At 34.5% G+C, this 21,655-nt stretch overlaps 1 protein-coding gene and 1 long non-coding RNA gene across 2 annotated transcripts; both read right to left on the reverse strand.

The window, feature by feature from the left end:
* Positions 1–6,366: 6,366 nt before the first annotated feature.
* Positions 6,367–7,749, reverse strand: LOC140063172 (uncharacterized). The gene is made up of 3 exons (XR_011847581.1): positions 7,598–7,749; positions 7,097–7,213; positions 6,367–6,379 (listed from the first exon to the last, which is right to left on the reverse strand). It is a non-coding gene; the product is annotated as an uncharacterized lncRNA (long non-coding RNA).
* A 1,832-nt stretch (positions 7,750–9,581) lies between these two features.
* Positions 9,582–20,653, reverse strand: LOC140062927 (uncharacterized). Its single transcript, XM_072109322.1, has 2 exons — positions 20,601–20,653; positions 9,582–14,860 (listed from the first exon to the last, which is right to left on the reverse strand). Exon 2 carries the CDS (start codon positions 14,840–14,842, stop codon positions 10,214–10,216), a length of 4,629 nt encoding a protein of 1,542 aa, XP_071965423.1. The 5' UTR covers positions 14,843–14,860; positions 20,601–20,653; the 3' UTR covers positions 9,582–10,213.
* Positions 20,654–21,655: the final 1,002 nt, after the last annotated feature.

A 21,655-nucleotide genomic window follows, 5' to 3' on the forward strand; every position in this document is an offset into this window, starting at 1 on the left:
TTTTAAAATATTAATCGTAATTGAGTTACACTCAAATTTTAAAGATAAGGGCTGAGTAAACGGGACCAGTGGTCCCACTCTAACTTAAACTTGACAACTAAGGAGGTACCCTAGTATAATCCCACCAAGTGACTCCCGGGAACAATCCGCCATTTTCTCACAAATACAGTATCAAATTTCACTATATTTTAAAAATCGTAAATGAGTTAAACTCAAATTTTAAAGATGAGGACTGAGTAAACGGGACCAGTGGTCCCACTCTAACTTATACTGGACAACTAAGGAGGTACCCTAGTATAATCCCACCAAGTGACTCCCAGGAACAATCCGCCATTTTTTCACAAATACAGTATCAAATTTCACTATATTTTTTAAATCGTAAATGAGTTACACTCAAATTTAAAAGATGAGGGCTGAGTAAACGGTACCAGTGGTCCCACTCTAACTTATACTGTACGACTAAGGAGGCACCCTAGTATAATCCCACCAAGTGACTGCCAAGAACAATCCGCCATTTTCTCACAAATACAGTATCAAATTTCACTATATTTTAAAATATTAATCGTAATTGAGTTACACTCAAATTTTAAAGATAAGTGCTGAGTAAACGGGACCAGTGGTCCCACTCTAACTTAAACTGGACAACTAAGGAGGTACCCTAGTATAATCCCACCAAGTGACTCCCGGGAACAATCCGCCATTTTCTCACAAATACAGTATCAAATTTCACTATATTTTAAAATATTAATCGTAATTGAGTTACACTCAAACGTTAAAGATGAGGGCTGAGTAAACGGAACCAGTGGTCCCACTCTAACTTCTACTGGACAACTAAGTAGGTACCCTAGTATAATCCCACCAAGTGACTCCCAGGAACAATCCGCCATTTTCTCACAAATACAGTATCAATTTTCACTATATTTTAAATATTTTTATCGTAATTGAGTTACACTCAAATTTAAAAGATGAGGGCTGAGTAAACGGAACCAGTGGTCGCACTCTAACTTATACTGGACGACTAAGGACGTACCTTAGTATAATCCCACCATGTGACTCCCAGGAAAAATCCGCCGTTTTCTCACAAATACAGTATCTAATTTCTCTATATTTTTAAAATCGTAAATGAGTTACACTCAAATTTAAAAGATGAGGGCTGAGTAAACGGGACCAGTGGTCCCACTCTAACTTATATTGGACGACTAAGGAGGCACCCTAGTATAATCCCACAAAGTGACTCTCAGGAACAATCCGCCGTTTTCTCACAAATACAGTATCAAATTTCACTATATTTTAAAAATCGTAAATGAGTTACACTCAAATTTAAAAGATGAGGGCTGAGTAAACGGGACCAGTGGTACCACTCTAACTTTTACTGGACGACTAAGGAGGTACCCTAGTATAATCCCACCAAGTGACTCTCAGGAACAATCCGCCGTTTTCTCACAAATACAGTATCAAATTTCACTATATTTTAAAAATCGTAAATGAGTTACACTCAAATTTTAAAGATTAGGGCTGAGTTAACGGGACCAGTGGTCCCACTCTAACTTATACTGGACAACTAAGGAGGTACTCTAGTATAATCCCACCAAGTGACTCCCAGGAACAATCCGCCATTTTCTCACAAATACAGTATCAAATTTCACTATATTTTTTAAATCGTAAATGAGTTACACTCAAATTTAAAAGATGAGGGCTGAGTAAACGGTACCAGTGGTCCCACTCTAACTTATACTGTACGACTAAGGAGGCACCCTAGTATAATCCCACCAAGTGAATCTCAGGAACAATCCGCCGTTTTCTCACAAATACAGTTTCAAATTTCACTATATTTTAAAAATCGTAAATGAGTTACACTCAAATTTTAAAGATGAGGGCTGAGTAAACGGAAACAGTGGTCCCACTCTAACTTATACTGGACGACTAAGGGGGTACCCTAGTATAATCCCACCAAGTGACTGCCAGGAACAATCCGCCATTTTCTCACAAATACAGTATCAAATTTCACTATATTTTAAAATATTAATCGTAATTGAGTTACACTCAAATTTTAAAGATAAGGGCTGAGTAAACGGGACCAGTGGTCCCACTCTAACTTAAACTTGACAACTAAGGAGGTACCCTAGTATAATCCCACCAAGTGACTCCCGGGAACAATCCGCCATTTTCTCACAAATACAGTATCAAATTTCACTATATTTTAAAAATCGTAAATGAGTTAAACTCAAATTTTAAAGATGAGGGCTGAGTAAACGGGACCAGTGGTCCCACTCTAACTTATACTGGACAACTAAGGAGGTACCCTAGTATAATCCCACCAAGTGACTCCCAGGAACAATCCGCCATTTTTTCACAAATACAGTATCAAATTTCACTATATTTTTTAAATCGTAAATGAGTTACACTCAAATTTAAAAGATGAGGGCTGAGTAAACGGTACCAGTGGTCCCACTCTAACTTATACTGTACGACTAAGGAGGCACCCTAGTATAATCCCACCAAGTGACTGCCAAGAACAATCCGCCATTTTCTCACAAATACAGTATCAAATTTCACTATATTTTAAAATATTAATCGTAATTGAGTTACACTCAAATTTTAAAGATAAGTGCTGAGTAAACGGGACCAGTGGTCCCACTCTAACTTAAACTGGACAACTAAGGAGGTACCCTAGTATAATCCCACCAAGTGACTCCCGGGAACAATCCGCCATTTTCTCACAAATACAGTATCAAATTTCACTATATTTTAAAATATTAATCGTAATTGAGTTACACTCAAACGTTAAAGATGAGGGCTGAGTAAACGGAACCAGTGGTCCCACTCTAACTTCTACTGGACAACTAAGTAGGTACCCTAGTATAATCCCACCAAGTGACTCCCAGGAACAATCCGCCATTTTCTCACAAATACAGTATCAATTTTCACTATATTTTAAATATTTTTATCGTAATTGAGTTACACTCAAATTTAAAAGATGAGGGCTGAGTAAACGGAACCAGTGGTCGCACTCTAACTTATACTGGACGACTAAGGACGTACCTTAGTATAATCCCACCATGTGACTCCCAGGAAAAATCCGCCGTTTTCTCACAAATACAGTATCTAATTTCTCTATATTTTTAAAATCGTAAATGAGTTACACTCAAATTTAAAAGATGAGGGCTGAGTAAACGGGACCAGTGGTCCCACTCTAACTTATATTGGACGACTAAGGAGGCACCCTAGTATAATCCCACAAAGTGACTCTCAGGAACAATCCGCCGTTTTCTCACAAATACAGTATCAAATTTCACTATATTTTAAAAATCGTAAATGAGTTACACTCAAATTTAAAAGATGAGGGCTGAGTAAACGGGACCAGTGGTACCACTCTAACTTTTACTGGACGACTAAGGAGGTACCCTAGTATAATCCCACCAAGTGACTCTCAGGAACAATCCGCCGTTTTCTCACAAATACAGTATCAAATTTCACTATATTTTAAAAATCGTAAATGAGTTACACTCAAATTTTAAAGATTAGGGCTGAGTTAACGGGACCAGTGGTCCCACTCTAACTTATACTGGACAACTAAGGAGGTACTCTAGTATAATCCCACCAAGTGACTCCCAGGAACAATCCGCCATTTTCTCACAAATACAGTATCAAATTTCACTATATTTTTTAAATCGTAAATGAGTTACACTCAAATTTAAAAGATGAGGGCTGAGTAAACGGTACCAGTGGTCCCACTCTAACTTATACTGTACGACTAAGGAGGCACCCTAGTATAATCCCACCAAGTGAATCTCAGGAACAATCCGCCGTTTTCTCACAAATACAGTTTCAAATTTCACTATATTTTAAAAATCGTAAATGAGTTACACTCAAATTTTAAAGATGAGGGCTGAGTAAACGGAAACAGTGGTCCCACTCTAACTTATACTGGACGACTAAGAGGGTACCCTAGTATAATCCCACCAAGTGACTGCCAGGAACAATCCGCCATTTTCTCACAAATACAGTATCAAATTTCACTATATTTTAAAATATTAATCGTAATTGAGTTACACTCAAATTTTAAAGATAAGGGCTGAGTAAACGGGACCAGTGGTCCCACTCTAACTTAAACTGGACAACTAAGGAGGTACCCTAGTATAATCCCACCAAGTGACTCCCGGGAACAATCCGCCATTTTCTCACAAATACAGTATCAAATTTCACTATATTTTAAAATATTAATCGTAATTGAGTTACACTCAAACGTTAAAGATGAGGGCTGAGTAAACGGGACCAGTGGTCCCACTCTAACTTCTACTGGACAACTAAGGAGGTACCCTAGTATAATCCCACCAAGTGACTCCCAGGAACAATCCGCCATTTTCTCACAAATACAGTATCAATTTTCACTATATTTTAAATATTTTTATCGTAATTGAGTTACACTCAAATTTAAAAGATGAGGGCTGAGTAAACGGAACCAGTGGTCGCACTCTAACTTATACTGGACGACTAAGGACGTACCTTAGTATAATCCCACCATGTGACTCCCAGGAAAAATCCGCCGTTTTCTCACAAATACAGTATCTAATTTCTCTATATTTTAAAAATCGTAAATGAGTTACACTCAAATTTAAAAGATGAGGGCTGAGTAAACGGGACCAGTGGTCCCACTCTAACTTATACTGGACGACTAAGGAGGCACCCTAGTATAATCCCACCAAGTGACTCTCAGGAACAATCCGCCGTTTTCTCACAAATACAGTATCAAATTTCACTATATTTTAAAAATCGTAAATGAGTTACACTCAAATTTAAAAGATGAGGGCTGAGTAAACGGGACCAGTGGTCCCACTCTAACTTATACTGGATGACTAATGGGGTACCCTAGTATAATCCCACCAAGTGACTCTTAGGAACAATCCGCCGTTTTCTCACAAATACAGTATCAAATTTCACTATATTTTAAAAATCGTAAATGATTTACACTCAAATTTTAAAGATGAGGGCTGAGTAAACGGGACCAGTGGTCCCACTCTAACTTATACTGGACAACTAAGAAGGTACCCTAGTATAATCCCACAAAGTGACTCCCGGGAACAATCCGCCATTTTCTCACAAATACAGTATCAAATTTCACTATATTTTTTAAATCGTAAATGAGTTACACTCAAATTTAAAAGATGAGGGCTGAGTAAACGGTACCAGTGGTCCCACTCTAACTTATACTGTACGACTAAGGAGGTACCCTAGTATAATCCCACCAAGTGACTCCCAGGAACAATCCGCCATTTTCTCACCAATACAGTTTCAAATTTAACTATATTTAAAAAATTGTAATTGAGTTACACTCAAATTTTAAAGATGAGGGCTGAGTAAACGGGACCAGTGGTCGCACTCTAACTTATACTGGACGTCTAAGGGGGTACCCTAGTATAATCCCACCAAGTGACTCCCAGGAACAATCCGCCATTTTCTCACAAATACAGTTTCAAATTTAACTATATTTTAAAAATCGTAATTGAGTTACACTCAAATTTTAAAGATGAGGGCTGAGTAAACGGGACCAGTGGTCCCACTCTAACTTATACTGGACGACTAAGGGGGTACCCTAGTATAATCCCACCAAGTGAATCCCAGGAACAATCCGCCGTTTTTCTCACAAATATTTAATTCCTAATACCATAAAAGCCATAAGTAACAATGAAAATGTAAAGAATGCACAAACGGCGTTTCATAGTTATTGTTGGCTGGAAAAAATAAAAGTGGGCTGGCTTATTGTTGGCTGGCTTATTGTTGGCTAGCTTGACACAAGCTTGACTGATCGCGTCGTTGAAGTTTTAATTTAAATACACCTATCCTCCTTCTTCGAACAGAATGGATTTCGTAAATCACGGCTAAGCTCAGCAGTGATTAAAACACCGTGGCCATTGATATCAATGCTTAATATAGGCTACGTTCGAGTTCGAATCCGCGAAATGTGTAAATAATAATTATCACCGCTTAAATCAAAAACTAGACCACAAAATTACAAAAGTAGCAAAATAACAAAGCTCCCACAAAAAAACATATTTTTTAAATACATGGCATCTTCACCAGATGATTAAGAATACAAATTTGATATAGAAATATCAAATCAAATCAAACAAATCACAATTGCTTGTTCCCAGACCATGAGCTACGTCAGTCTTTCTAGATTTAAGACCGAAGCAAATGATTTCGTCTGAGATATGTTGCATCTGGAACGAAGTACATCCGTCAGCTAAGAGACAGTATTGAAAACAACGTGTTAGACTTTCTGTTAACAGATGACCAACAGCTAATGCACTCAATGTTTCGGCAGTTAGACATGTGTTTCTGTGTTTCTTTACCGACATCAGTCTTGCTGTTTTTACATCTGAAACAAAATAAACGATAAGGTTGTGTTAATGCAAATTGTAAAATAAAGAACTGTATGTAGGCCTATTACTAAATCAATATTCTAACCTTTCTTTTCACAAATTTGTATCCTTGCACAGCGGCACAAACTCTATCATTCCATGTGACATCGTCGTCATACAATTCAGCACAAATGTATCCTTGCACAGCGGCACAAACTCTAAAATTCCATGTGACATCGTCATAAATTCAGTACAAATGTATCTTTGCACGGCGGCACAAACTCTATCATTCATGTAACATCGTCATACAATTCAGCACAAATGTATCCTTACACGACGGCACAAACTCTATCATTCCATGTACCATCGTCATACAATTCAGCACATTCCATGTGCCATCGTCATACAATTCAGCACAAATGTATCCTTGCACGGCGGCACAAACTCTATCATTCCATGTACCATCGTCATACAATTCAGCACAAATGTATCCTTGCACGGCGGCACAAACTCTATCATTCCATGTGCCATCGTCATACAATTCAGCACAAATGTATCCTTGCACGGCGGCACAAACTCTATCATTCCATGTACCATCGTCATACAATTCAGCACAAATGTATCCTTGCACGGCGGCACAAACTCTATCATTCCATGTGCCATCGTCATACAATTCAGCACAATTTTCATGTGCCCTATTTTGCTCACCCCGCGCCCAATCTGTATATTCTAACCTTTCTTTTCACAAATGTATCCTTGCACGGCGGCACAAACTCTATCATTCCATGTGCCATCGTCATACAATTCAGCACAATTTTCATGTGCCCTATTTGGCTCACCAGGCGCCCAATCTGTATGATAAAGGTCAACATTAATTTTAAATAAAGCCTGAAGAAAAATAATGAAAGATGTTTTTTAAAATGTGCAGGTTAATTTATTTCCAAGCACCAATGTCTAAGGATTCAGATATACTATTTACTACAAAAGTATCTTTAACACATAATTTTTAACAATAACCCTCTTTTTTTATTATTATATAAGCATCTATTCTTATAATATATCTCTAATGTAATTTTTGCACAGTATAGAAAAAATAAAATAAATAATAATTTATCATACCAGGTACGTGCACAACATGAAAATTGATAGCATGCAACAATTAAATAAAGTACTGTGTAAGTAATAAATGAACTTATATAATATTTACGACAGAATGAGTTGTTTCGTTATCTTACTAGTAAAACTAACTGGTTCGTTGCTCGTCCACTTCCAAGTCACATCCAACTCATTCAGACCTATCCACGTGCGTGTACATTGTGTTCTGCCATTACTAGCAAAGTAGTTTTCGTTTGCTGAAGAGATGGAAATGATATACGAATTGTCTGCCACACACTGTAAATTAGCATTGTACCAATTAGAAGGATCACAGTACACTTTATAACAGTTTCCTTCAAAGTAACTCCACGATGAGGCACATCTATCTGCAAAACAAATACATTAAAGCTACTACTTGAACATTTTGAACTTACAGATATCTGGAGATTAAAACACAATAACGAAAAAAGATTTACCATGGAAACAAAATAATCCCCCAATTCATATATATTAGATTATTGGTTTTTACCTTCAGATATGGATAAATATGTTAAGTCGGTGGAAATACAAGGCAAAGGTTATTGGAAAAAAGATAATGAATATATCAAAGATGACATGTACTGCAACAAGATTAACGAATTAATTGAGAATTATTTAAAAATTACACATTTTAGTGAACTTCTGTCAGATACCGAATTATGGGCAATGTGTAAAAATAAAATACGTAGTTTTAGAATATACAAAATCCAAGAAAAACAAGGCCAACAGCCATAAGTCACGTGCTAAAACGCATAGTGCTACCGGACCGACAGACAGACCGACATAGTGAACTATAGAGTCGCGTCCACGCGACTAAAAACATATGATGAACTATAATAAACCACCACAAATCATTAATCTTAAACGTCAATATAACAATATGAAATGCTTTACGAGCATGTAGTAGAGGTATTAAAATAGGATCTCGTAAAAAGTGGTGCAAAGAAGGAGAAGGTGGTTATCAAAATACTTTTTGAATCTAGAAAAAATGAGGTATAAAAAACACTTTAAACATGCGCGTCAGGTTTCTTTTCTGAACTATATATATATAGATCTGGAAAGAGACATTCTTACTGAAATAAAAAATTTCTCAATGAAATTTCTTTACCGAAGCTAAATAAAAAATATGAAAAAAAAGTAGGCCTATATACTTTTTATAGTAATAAATCATAACAAATACCTACCACAACTGACTTCGAAAGGAGTAATAATGAAGACAAAAATATTTAATTGCAGGCAAGTTTTAAGAAATCTACTATACATCTTTGTTTGCTAAAGAGGAAAGTCGTTGTGTGTGATTTGGTAAAAAGACAGACAAACGTAAATCAATATTTATTGAACTAAATAACACTAATGAAACAAAAATATATCATTTTGGTGGATTTGAAGTAACTGGGCATGCATGTTTGATTTGCAAACAAAGGCTATAGATAAGATTACAAGCAATGATTTATTAACAATACAATATGTAATATGCAATATATGAATATATTGATTCGGTCACAATCTTTTAGTTTTCTTTTGTTTATATGACTTTCTTTTATTATCTCGTCCATTTATGTTTCATTAAAATTTGAAATGGCCAGAATTTGATTAGAAAATCTTAATTGTCTTTGTGCCGAGCAGCCTGTAGATTGGTGGGTAAAGTGCTTGCCTTCCCATTACAAGGCCCAGGGGTTCAATCCTTACCTAGTGCACTTTAATTTCAAGATTTTACTATATTGTGGATAGTTTCTCTTTTGGACACAATATTAAAGTAGGCCAACCACAGCTATTTGGACAAATCATAATTACTCGATCTAATTTGACAGTTTATCCATTTTGAGGCAGCACGTTGTCACTATGCGCTAGTCAAACATTTCCCCATTTTGGACAAATATTCTCTATTTTGAAGCAAAAAATAAGAATATCTCGGATCCAAAAAAACGTCACTCAAAAATATATACGTACTTGTTGAGACTTTGCGAAGCCCAGCAAGTGAAGACTCAAGAATATGTTGTAGATCTTTGTGGATTATATAGATATATAATTTAACACTTAATGACATTTATTATATAGATATATAATTTAACATTTAATGCAATTTATTTTTCAACAATCAGTTTAATGAGAATAAAGTTTTGTACTGTACACACATTATAAAAACATTACATTTTATAACAAATCTGTACAAACGCTTAAAATGCTTGGTATGCTGCAGTGAATAAAGAAGTAAACACGATACAAGTAGGCCTAATGATAATGTTACAATTTCTATTGTCGAACTTTCTTTCAAAAAGTGACAATACAGAATAAGAAACGAATTGTTATTTAATTTTTACTTTATACAAATTTAAACACACATGAAATTATATATTGTATCTTTACAAAAACGTGTTATTTAAATATTGCCACTAACAATTGTTTTTCTTTGATTTAAAAAGAAAGAAAAAAAATAATAAAATTCGTTATTATATTGTAATTAAAAACGACGTTTAGAAGTAAACAAGCAACTGATTCCCAAAAATCGATTTATAATTTGACTTTGGTATATAAATAGCTATAGCTAACAAAATGTTCACAAATTATTCAATTCCCAGCGAAGTTATTCAAGTAATGATCATTTTATTACATAATAAAATATGCTTATTATTAATATAGACCATAATGTCAATGTGTTGAAATCTATTTACTGTTAGTTTACTCAGGGAAGAGTTAAATCAAAATTCTTCCCTGGTTTATTGTTCCATATTTTTGTGAATCCTCTCAAAATGTTGCACAAATTCAGAAAACATAATCAATTTGGAACTTTTTATGTTATATTTTCTTAAAATGGTTTCTAGTAATTTCTGTTCTGCAACAGACATTTCACGTTTATTTATACGTAATTCTTTTATAACACGTCTAAACTGCGTTAACGGTTTCTTGCGAAAAAATCGTCTGTGGATGTAGTTAAGTGGTAAAAATGGCTTGTCATATCTAGTGATGCAAGGTATTTCAACTCCGTAAAAGGACATTTTCACCAGCCTTTGGATTGGCACACCGCCATAGCGTACTTTACTACAACCTGGTAAAACAGATTGCCTTTTGAAATTGTCTTCTTTTAAGGCTGCTTTCTCATCATCACTTATCTTCGAAAGTTGTTGTTTTCTGTTTTTTTCTTCTGAATTATATTTTCTAATTAAATCTTTAAACGGATGTACACAAGCAGTTTTCTTCTTCTCAATGTTATTATTATTCAAGTTTGTTAGCGAACTAATTTTATCAGGTTGAAATTTAGTATTTTCTTGGGAATCACTAGGTAAGTATTGCATATTGGAGTGAATTGAATATTTTCTGTTCGTTTCAATTTGATTAGGAGTTATATTTGGCTTAGTAACTTTATTTTGAAAGTTATCCAAACTAGAATGTTTTAATCCCTCCCGAGTTACAATCTCATTGACTTCATGTAAACAAGGTGTTTTATTTATTCCATGGGTTTTCTGTCGAAATTCCACAATTTCAAAATCGGTTTTGGTTTCAGAATGGTTAGGTATTGCTTCTATAGTGCCTTTATTTTCAGGTTCTTTTACATTGTCAGAAGTCTCTAGTTCTTCAGACAACTCTTGTGCTGATGAACGGGTACTTTCTATTCCATACTTTGGTTTCTTCAATATACCGTCATTAGAGGTTAATGTCAAATCTTGCACACGTTTTCTACCATGGTATTTTGGTAGAATCTCGTCATCTGTTTTGTTCTTATTCAATTTGTCTGCAATCGATGCTCTGGTATTTTCTGTTGATAAGTGAGTTTGATAATCAAAATAAGGCGGTAACTTGTCAGCAATAACTCTTATATTTGGAAAAAAGAGTTTATCAGACTCCTTCTCGTCTAAGAGTTCACTGACGTCAGCAGGCATATTTGTAGCAGACATATTATGCATTAACGTTGTGAGACAATCACCCTTCTTGTAAAAGAGAACAGGTGAAGATGTCTTAGTTTCCTTACAATTCATTTTGTTTATAATGGAATAGTCTGCATCCAAAGGTGTTGCTTCTTTACGGAATGTTATCTTTAATTTATTTGTCTTCAATGTTTGCTTTAATGTGCATGTATATTTTGAGATTGAAAGTTCTTTCGTATTTTTATCATTTAAAACTTCTTTGCAAACAGTAGTTTTTGGTATGCTAGAATTCTTCAAACACAAACTATTTTCAGGTTTGTCTTGCATGATTTGTACTTTTTCTAATGTTAAATATTTTGAAGAATCCTTGTCAGATTGTTGTATCTGAAGTTGGTGGTGTATATCATTGGATATGCATGAGGTATGACTTTTTTCACAAGATTTACTGAGCACTAGTTGATTTCCTGGTACATCAGGAGATTTCAAACATTTTTCATAACTCTGAACTGAATCTAGATGATTTACAGGAGATGTTGCACATTGGTCATCTGCCAACTGATGGACCGGATTGTTGGCACAATGTCTTCCTCCTGTAATTGGCATAGACTCTTCATGTGACAAGGTCAACGAGGACTGCATAATTTGGTTGTTAGAATAATTTGTAGAGCTTATATTATTACTTGAAGAGATCTCGTTGGTTTGGTCACTAGCACAGCTTTGATTTGCTGATGTACAATCAGGATTTCTTTGTGTAGAACCCTTTTTTGATTGGTAGATGCTAATGCTTTCCTCAGAATGAACTGGAATAAGCTCTCTTTCATTCATTCTTTCTTCATAAGGAGATGTTTGCTTCCTTATGTTGGTTTTAATGTATTCACCTGCAGAGGTTTGCATTTGATCTTTATGTAGACCTACATTAGGATGTTTCTGATGTGCATTAGGAGATGTCTGTTTTAAATCTCTTGGCATGAAAGGAGAGCAGAGTTTCAAATTGACACTGTTGTTACCTTCAGACATTAGAACATTCTCCCTATGTAACATAGTATCAGACCGATTGATCTTGTAGTTGCAATTTGAATATTTATCTGCTGAAACTGGCTGTGTATATGGTAAATTATAAGAATCTTGATGACTTTGTGAGTTGGTACAGCTTTCACCTTTAATTCGACATTTGTCTTCAGAAAATATCATTACCTCTTTAGTCTGCTTCTGAAAATAGTTTACTATAGACATCTGTACTTGTTTTCTACATGGTACATTCTGCATGTCCAGACACTTCTTTTTATTATCAGTGGATGTAGAAACTGCCTCAGAAGGTTCTGTTTTAACAGAAACTGTGTTAATGGATTGTGATTTGTGTTCATTTGCAATGCATTGTACTGAATTGGTTAAAATCTGTTTTTCAGAGGCATAATTCAAAACTGGCTTCTTTTGCAGAGCAGATATCAATTGGCCTTTCGATTCAGCTGCTTTCTGCACTAAAAGACCTTGTTGAAATTTCTTGTTTTTGTAATTTGCATAGGTTTCATTTTTATAGTGCACAGACTCATAGTCAAAGGGGCTTGAACAATGTATGGAGTTTTTCTGTTTATGAATCGTTGTTAGTTGGTATTTTGAATAGTCACCTTGGTCTGTTCCATATTGCTGCAACTGAAGCAAGCTGTCTGACCTATTTTTGTATACGTTTGAATCATCTACAGTTTTTTTATTGTCACTGTCAAAACTATAACACACATTTGGCAGTGCATTAGGTGAATCTTGCACAATTAAATTTTGTGCACACATTTCTGTAGAAGATTTTTGCCGTAGGTCTCTAACGGTCAAAGTAGGAGATGGTTGTTTGTATGTAGGTTCTTTCACGGACACCTGTTTTGTACGTGCTAAACTGGTGTTATAATCATAATGTTGTTTGTTTCTCTCTTTTGAGCTTTGTAATTGATTTGACAAATATGTTACCATATTATTATTCATGGAATAAGTTTTAAGAAGTTCATTTCTACTATCAGTGTTAAGGCTTGGCAATTGAAGCTCTTTTCTTCCATGTTGTGTATTCAGTTTACTTTTAAACTTGATATTTTCACTAGGCTGCTTCAGGACAGTACAGTTATTTTGATAAAATGGATGATGGGTTTCACCTTTAATATAAATTTTTGCGATATTAGATGTCTGAATGTCTGGAGCAAGACTTTGTACATCAACTATTACTGGAACAACACTCTTATTCACCCGAGTATCTCTCATTGTTGGTGGATTTGTCATTGCCTTTGATCTTCCTAAATCCTTAAGTGTTTCAGAATTAAAGCTTAGGCACAAAGAATTGGCTTGCTGCAATGTTTTTTCTAGTTTGTTCTTGTCATAAAAAAAATCTTCTTGTTTAGGATGTATGACACTGGCAGAAAATTTTCCACATCCTTGTGGCAAAGAATGTGCAGATTGCATGTTAATAACAGTTGGCATGTAAATATAATTAGTGTTTTGATGGGAATTAATGGGATTACTAGAATTAGCTGGAGTGTTATAACTTGGAGTGCTGTACAAAGTTCTTTCATAGTTCATTTTTGGCATGTCTTTACTAGTGATACTAGAATTGCCTGGTGTGTTATGAACTGGAGTGCTGTATATATTTCCTTCATAGTTCATTTTTGCCATGTTTTTACTGGTGATACTAGAATTGCCTGGTGTGTTATGAACTGGAGTGCTGTACATAGTTCCTTCATAGTTCATTTTTGGCAAGTTTTTACTGGTAATACTAGAATTGCCTGGTGTGTTATGAACTGGAGTGCTGTACATAGTTCCTTCATAGTTCATTTTTGCCATGTTTTTACTGGTGATACTAGAATTGCCTGGTGTGTTATGAACTGGAGTGCTGTACATAGTTCCTTCATAGTTCATTTTTGGCAAGTTTTTACTGGTGATACTAGAATTGCCTGGTGTGTTATGAACTGGAGTGCTGTACATAGTTCCTTCATAGTTCATTTTTGGCAAGTTTTTACTGGTAATACTAGAATTGCCTGGTGTGTTATGAACTGGAGTGCTGTATATATTTCCTTCATAGTTCATTTTTGGCATGTTTTTACTGGTGATACTAGAATTGCCTGGTGTGTTAAGAACTGGAGTGCTGTACATAGTTCCTTCATAGTTCATTTTTGGCAAGTTTTTACTAGTGATAGAATTGCCTTGTATGTTATAAACTGGAGTGCGACTGTACATAGTTCCTTCGTAGTTCGTTGTTGCTTGATAGTTAACATTATACTGCATGTTAGGTAACATGTCATTATTTATCAGATTGGCATTACCATGAACAGCATGCATACCATACAATTGTACCGGTACCATGCCATCAGTCATTTTTGGAATGTTCTTTTCCTTCTCAACTGGATTTCTTACATTGTTTCTGTCTGGCATAGCACAGTAACCATTTACAGCATAATTCATTGTTCTTTGATTCTCTTGCTGGTAAAATACACTCTTTTTCACATTCATTTTGTTCTAGATTCTTTTCTGAAAAAGAAAAAAGTTATTATAAAGATTTAGTTTCAGCATTTTTTAATTTGTTTTTTTCTTTTCTTATTTCTTCTTTCTCTTATTTACTTAGTAAATTAATATTAGTAGGTACAAGTGGAGGTGTACTCAGGGCTTTTCTTTCTCTTATTTACTTAGTAAATTAATGTTAGTAGGTACAAGTGGAGGTGTACTAAGGGCTTTTCTTTCTCTTATTTACTTAGTAAATTAATATTAGTAGGTACAAGTGGAGGTGTACTCAGGGATTTTCTTTCTCTTATTTACTTAGTATATTAATATTAGTAGGTACAAGTGGAGGTGTACTCAGGGCTTTTCTTTCTCTTATTTACTTAGTAAATTAATATTAGTAGGTACAAGTGGAGGTGTACTCAGGGATTTTCTTTCTCTTATTTACTTAGTATATTAATATTAGTAGGTACAAGTGGAGGTGTACTCAGGGCTTTTCTTTATCTTATTTACTTAGTATTATATTAATATTAGTAGGTACAAGTGGAGGTGTACTCAGGGCTGTTCTTTCTCTTATTTACTTAGTAAATTAATATTAGTAGGTACAAGTGGAGGTGTACTCAGGGATTTTCTTTCTCTTATTTACTTAGTATATTAATATTAGTAGGTACAAGTGGAGGTGTACTCAGGGCTTTTCTTTCTCTTATTTACTTAGTAAATAATATTAGTAGGTACAAGTGGAGGTGTACTCCGGGCTTTTCTTTCTCTTATTTCTTAGTAAATTAATATTAGTAGGTACAAAACAAACAAAAAATCCATATAAAAATAAGCAGTTTTTGAGAAATCAGGAAAAATAAAAAACTGTTCGAAAATATCAAAAAAGCACTGTATATTTTTTTCAGCCGTTAGGTGCTTCTTCTCACTTTGCAATCGACAAAAAATTAAAAAAATGGTCACGTTATCCCACGCACACATGTACCATTCTCGTCTCATCATCTCGATCGCATGAACCCCAATTCATTTCATAATATTTATTTGACAATAATGTAAAATATACATAGATGAATTGGTCAGGGACTTCTAAAGTAACTAGATTACTATAAGTGTCAGCAGTCCCATGATCTTAACTAAAACAAATTTATCATAAACAATACTCATATTATTAAACGGCAATTATCACCAAGTGAGGCCAATCTTCATTTGTCTTGCAGCTGAGGCCTAGTCTGACTTACATCAACTCATAAACATTTATTGTCTAACTGTAGGCTATAGTCAATTATAGGACTTTGACCTAAATGTGCGTCTTGTTATCAAACTACATCCTATCTATCTGATAATAGATTATTTGAAAAAAATCATGTATAATTTAATTTGTTCATATGTAAAACCTTGAAGAAACCCATCTTGAAAAGAAGCCTTCCTCTAGCTTTGATCTGCAATAGTAATCTTGAAAAAGAAACCCATCTGGAAAATGAAGCCCACCCAAGAGTACTAAAAAAAGAAGCCCATGGCCTTCAAGGTTTTATGGTACATTATGTCTATGGAGCTTTGTATTGCACGCAAGGTGGGTCACTTCTTTTCAAGGTTTTATGGTACATTATGTCTATGGAGCTTTGTATTGCACACAAGGTGGGTCACTTCTTTTCAAGGTTTTATGGTACATTATGTCTATGGAGCTTTGTATTGGACGCAAGGTGGGTCACTTCTTTTCAAGGTTTTATGGTACATTATGTCTATGGAACTTTGTATTGCACACAAGGTGGGTCACTTCTTTTCAAGGTTTTATGGTACATTATGTCTATGGAGCTTTGTATTGCACACAAGGTGGGTCACTTCTTTTCAAGGTTTTATGGTACATTATGTCTATGGAGCTTTGTATTGCACACAAGGTGGGTCACTTCTTTTCAAGGTTTTATGGTACATTATGTCTATGGAGCTTTGTATTGCACGCAAGGTGTTTCACTTCTTTTCAAGGTTTTATGGTACATTATGTCTATGGAGCTTTGTATTGCACACAAGGTGGGTCACTTCTTTTCAAGGTTTTATGGTACATTATGTCTATGGAGCTTTGTATTGCACGCAAGGTGGGTCACTTCTTTTCAAGGTTTTATGGTACATTATGTCTATGGAGCTTTGTATTGCTTGCAAGCAAGGTGGGTCACTTCTTTTCAAGGTTTTATGGTACATTATGTCTACGGAGCTTTGTATTGCACGTAAGGTGGGTCACTTCTTTTCAAGGTTTTATGGTACATTATGTCTATGGAGCTTTGTATTGCACGCAAGGTGGGTCACTTCTTTTCAAGGTTTTATGGTACATTATGTCTATGGAGCTTTGTATTGCAAGCAAGGTGGGTCACTTCTTTTCAAGGTTTTATGGTACATTATGTCTATGGAGCTTTGTATTGCACGCAAGGTGGGTCACTTCTTTTCAAGGTGAATCAATTTACTAATGCATGGTCTTGTTACAAATTAAAGTGTTTGGATGGTAGGTATGCATTCATATCCTAAGTTTGTACCACCTTTGGGGTTTCACAATAAATGAATCGTCAGTGTAGTAAGACTAAGAGGTGGCTTTGTTGCACTAACCTTTTCCCTGAGTTTACAGAGTTGACGTCAATGATACAAAAGTAACCCACAGGCTTATGCTTTCTGAAGAGGCCCTGTTACAACCGCTAATGAAGAAAACGCCAGCTAATGTCGAAACAACCGTTAATGTAGAACAACCCACTTTCAGAGGAAAGACTGATAGCTAAGTAAAGATCGATGCATTTGCACATGATTGAGACATTTTTACAAAATATATAACATTTTCTACATTAGCTGGCGATAGTAACTACTGTACATAAGCTGGGAGGCAATTTTCGTTACTACATAAGCTGTTGACCGTTTCTACATTAGCTGGTGTTGATTTTTATTTACTACATAAGCTTTTGGTGTTTCTACATAAGCTGGAGGTTTTACTACATAAGCGCCGCGGTGGGTTGTTCTACATTAACGGTTGTTTCAACATTAGTTGGCGTTTTCTACATTAACGGTTGTAACAGGCCCTAATACCGTTTGTCTAATAGGAAGGCCATGCTAATCAAATACTTACAAATAAATATTTCATGTTTGTTAGGCAGTTGTTTTGTACATATACGATGCATCTAAATTAATTTAAATTGACTAGTTTTTAAATGTTAGCATTATAATGTGGTTATTTTAAGGTTCAATAAAAAACGTTTAACCCAGAAATAATAATTTAAGTCTTTAGTTTACATCAGACCAACTTCTGTAATATGCTGCTGGGGATCATTGTTGCATTCAAATGAAATTAAAGAATTTCAATGTTAAAATAATAAATAGAAAAAAAAATAATATCTCTAATTATAATAATCTCTAAAAATTGAAACTGTTGAATATTGTACAATGGGAAATGTTGCTGTAGAGTTTGTCAATAACTCTAACTGTATGTTCTGTGGTAATAAGTAAATGAGTGTCTGTAATAAATTGAATATTAAAAGTTTAAAATTCGAATTATCAAACAAAAATATCAAATAATTTTATTCGTTAAATAGGGTTGACAATTTTCATATTTGCTCTTTCTCTTTCAACTCATGACAATATTCTTTCATTCAAATCACATTATTTCTACAATTTCTAACTATATTTTAGTCTTTCCCAAGTACAGTTTGATAACACAGTCTGTATTACTATTCATGCCCTTTCCTAACATAGGTTATACTAGTAGTAATACCTACTTTCACTGTTCAACATGTTCGTAATACAAATTATACAAATGTTAAAAATAATTTACCTTAAACAATTACCTGTACATGGTTACTTTCTATGACGCATAATTTATAAGTGAGCGATCAATAAGTAAAAGTGTGTACATGTAATACAGATAATAACATGTGTCTTTACATTTTAATTATGAAGATGCACAATACAATGTTCATTCAAATCATCTACCAATCAGATGTAGCCAGGTAAGTGTTAGGGATTGTCTTAATAATTTTTCATACATTGTATGTACCTGTACATTACATTGTGTAATTTCTCTTTTTCTTTGTTTACTTTCTAATCTCAGTATTATTTGTATTAAAGGTCAGACACTGCATTATGTTTGTTTTGTCATGTTTTTATTAATAACTGCAGTATCTGAATTTATATTATGATTATTAAATTAAAACAATTTTATTAGTTATCCTTTGGAGAGTTAACTCCGTGTGCTTCTATGGAATCATCTTTTTTTTCTTATAGTTACGCACTTGGTGAATACAGCTAACCTTTTATTGCATGAAATCATCTTTTTTTTTGCTTTTCAATATTATTCTTTCATTCTGTCCCTTTTTTGTTGGTCGCATTTCTCTAAACTGTGCACCTCCTATGTTTTAATGATGTTTTGCAAGGTGATTTACGCACAATTTCATGAATTTCAATGATATTATTAAAAACTAAAAGTTTTATTGACAATTTAATTCATATCAAGGATCAACTTTCTGTGGAGTAAAAATGGCGTGTTTCATAAAAAGTTGGAGCACACATTTATTTTAAAATGAGCAAAATTAATTTTAAAAAATCAACTTTCTATACGGACATTTGAGCATTTCCAAATGTTGCTTTGCGCACAACATGTAAATAGAGTGAAACAACCAATATTTACAAATTTTCATTTCTGTATACCTTCAGCTTCTGTGATACATTTTATTTATTTTTATGAACTTTAATTGTGAAATAATGATGCAAATATGCATGTTATTGTTATTGCCAAAAAATGGATAATTAATGGAAATTTATGAAAAAAGAACATGCCTATTTTGAATCTATTTATTATAGCTTCTCAGGATGGATGGTGACCACTGTACAGTAAGGCCACCTAGTGAGTGCATATAGCTTATTTGAACCCTAATCTTTCTCATATTTTAATATTTTCTTGTTCAATCAAAATTATTTTTCGTAGGAGGAGTTACATCTTTGTATGTGTACATTTTCTTATGTATGTGCACATGATGTTTGTAGAGCAGATAATTAACTTGTCAAAGTGAGTTCAAGTCTAGTTTAAAATTGTTTTGCTATCTAATCACTAATTTTGATTTTTTTCAGCCCAAAACCCTTTAAAAAGAATGGAGGAAATGATTCACATTTTACACCTGTCTGATTGAACAGAGTGCAAATCAAGAATTAGTAGGTATAACCAAAATATTGGAATATTCAGAATTGTTGGTAGTGAACAGTATGCAAACTTGTAATAGGCCTACCTATTTTGTATATCAAATAAAATGTGTTTAACATGATCCACTAACCTAGTTTTATAGAGATCCGCCCCTGCTTGTATTTGGCTTCTTTCTCGATGAGTGAGGTAGGCTAGGTATTGTTTTGTTTTATTGTTAACTGATCTTGTGTTCTTATGGACGAAGATAGGTCAAGGAAGGTTTTGTAAATTGTACATGATCATTCATCCATTTTAGAGTAGCCCTATGGCCTAGGCGTGAAGCCGATGGATCAGTGGTTTGTAATATACTACAAACTACTGTGTACTACTAGCATATGCCTAGCCTAGGCCTATATTTATAGTTATATATACAGTAGTAGATAGTAGGCCTAAGGCCTAGGCCTAGGTACGGTAGGATTGAATGGTACTGCTGCTGTCTGCGCTGCCATGGTTGGTATGATGGATTATTATTCACTTTGAGTATCATCAGGAGTAGTTGCACAAACACATCCACCAGTCTAGATTACCCATCTAAAGGCAAAAGCTTACGCAACAAAGATATTAAATCTTACTTACCTCCATATTATTATTAATATTAGGTTGGTTAAGTTGTGTGTGTGACTCTCTCGATGGTGGAGGTGGTGATCGTGTCGCGGAAGTTTTTCGAATAATGACCGCGTATTGGACACTTCCATTGTGTTTAAAGGGTGTGCTCGCTCAATGGAAAAGACACGTGTGAAACACGTTGATCGCGACATCAGAATATTTTAGTACGAATAAAGAAATATAAAACACACAATTAAGTATAATTTGGATAGTTACTCCGTGGAGTGATCAAATAAATATACGTCCATTCATAAAATCATTTTCTTATTGTAAATAAAAGAAATCCAATTCGGAGTATAGCTCCATGGTATACGCCTAAAGTGACCCGGGTCTCCAGTTAGTCCGATTAGGCCTACTCCACAATATCATTCTATGAACTTGTTTATATTGACTTGTTTTATCGATTTTGTGAAAATGTAGGCCGTAAAACATGTTTTTGGTTAAGTTAGTTCTTAAATGTTCTTGTTACTTTAATGGATAATTTTTTGTTAACTCTATTTTTAACAGTTGACATGACCGCATAGGCCTATGCATGTTGTCGGAACGATTGATAGAAAAAGAGATCAAGGCTATAGAATACTGCAGATACTTATCATAAGTAGGCTTTTCACAGCCTTTAGAAATCGGGTGGAGGGCGTTGGTGACATTTATAGGGTTAACTCTATAGCCTAATTCAATTAAAAATTGTATTGTTTCAACAACCGTTTTAACTAACTTAACAGAAAGCACATCCAGTATAGCTTTCCGGTATGCGATCTTACAACAGTGTGTAAAGAACATGCAACAAAGTACGCGGCATTGCTTAGAACTTTACTTCCGCCTTTAATTATTTTTACAATAATATATCAATCGTACTTACAGACAGATTTTCAGATATTACAGTCATAGGAATGTTGAATGACGAGTACCTTATAACCCTAACAAATCAGAAAGGTAATAAACGAAAGTATATAGTGCTCGTGTTAAGACGGCTACCTCGCCCTGGAACAAAACCCCACACCTAATATAACGAGGTTGACTGTCAC

Source organism: Antedon mediterranea, chromosome 11 (assembly GCF_964355755.1).
Source record: "Antedon mediterranea chromosome 11, ecAntMedi1.1, whole genome shotgun sequence".
NCBI lineage: Eukaryota > Metazoa > Echinodermata > Crinoidea > Comatulida > Antedonidae > Antedon > Antedon mediterranea.

What these genes read in the sequence shown, in the direction of transcription:
- LOC140062927 (XM_072109322.1), bottom strand. Translation starts at nt 14,842, where the DNA reads ATGAATGTGAAAAAGAGTGTATTTTACCAGCAAGAGAATCAAAGAACA.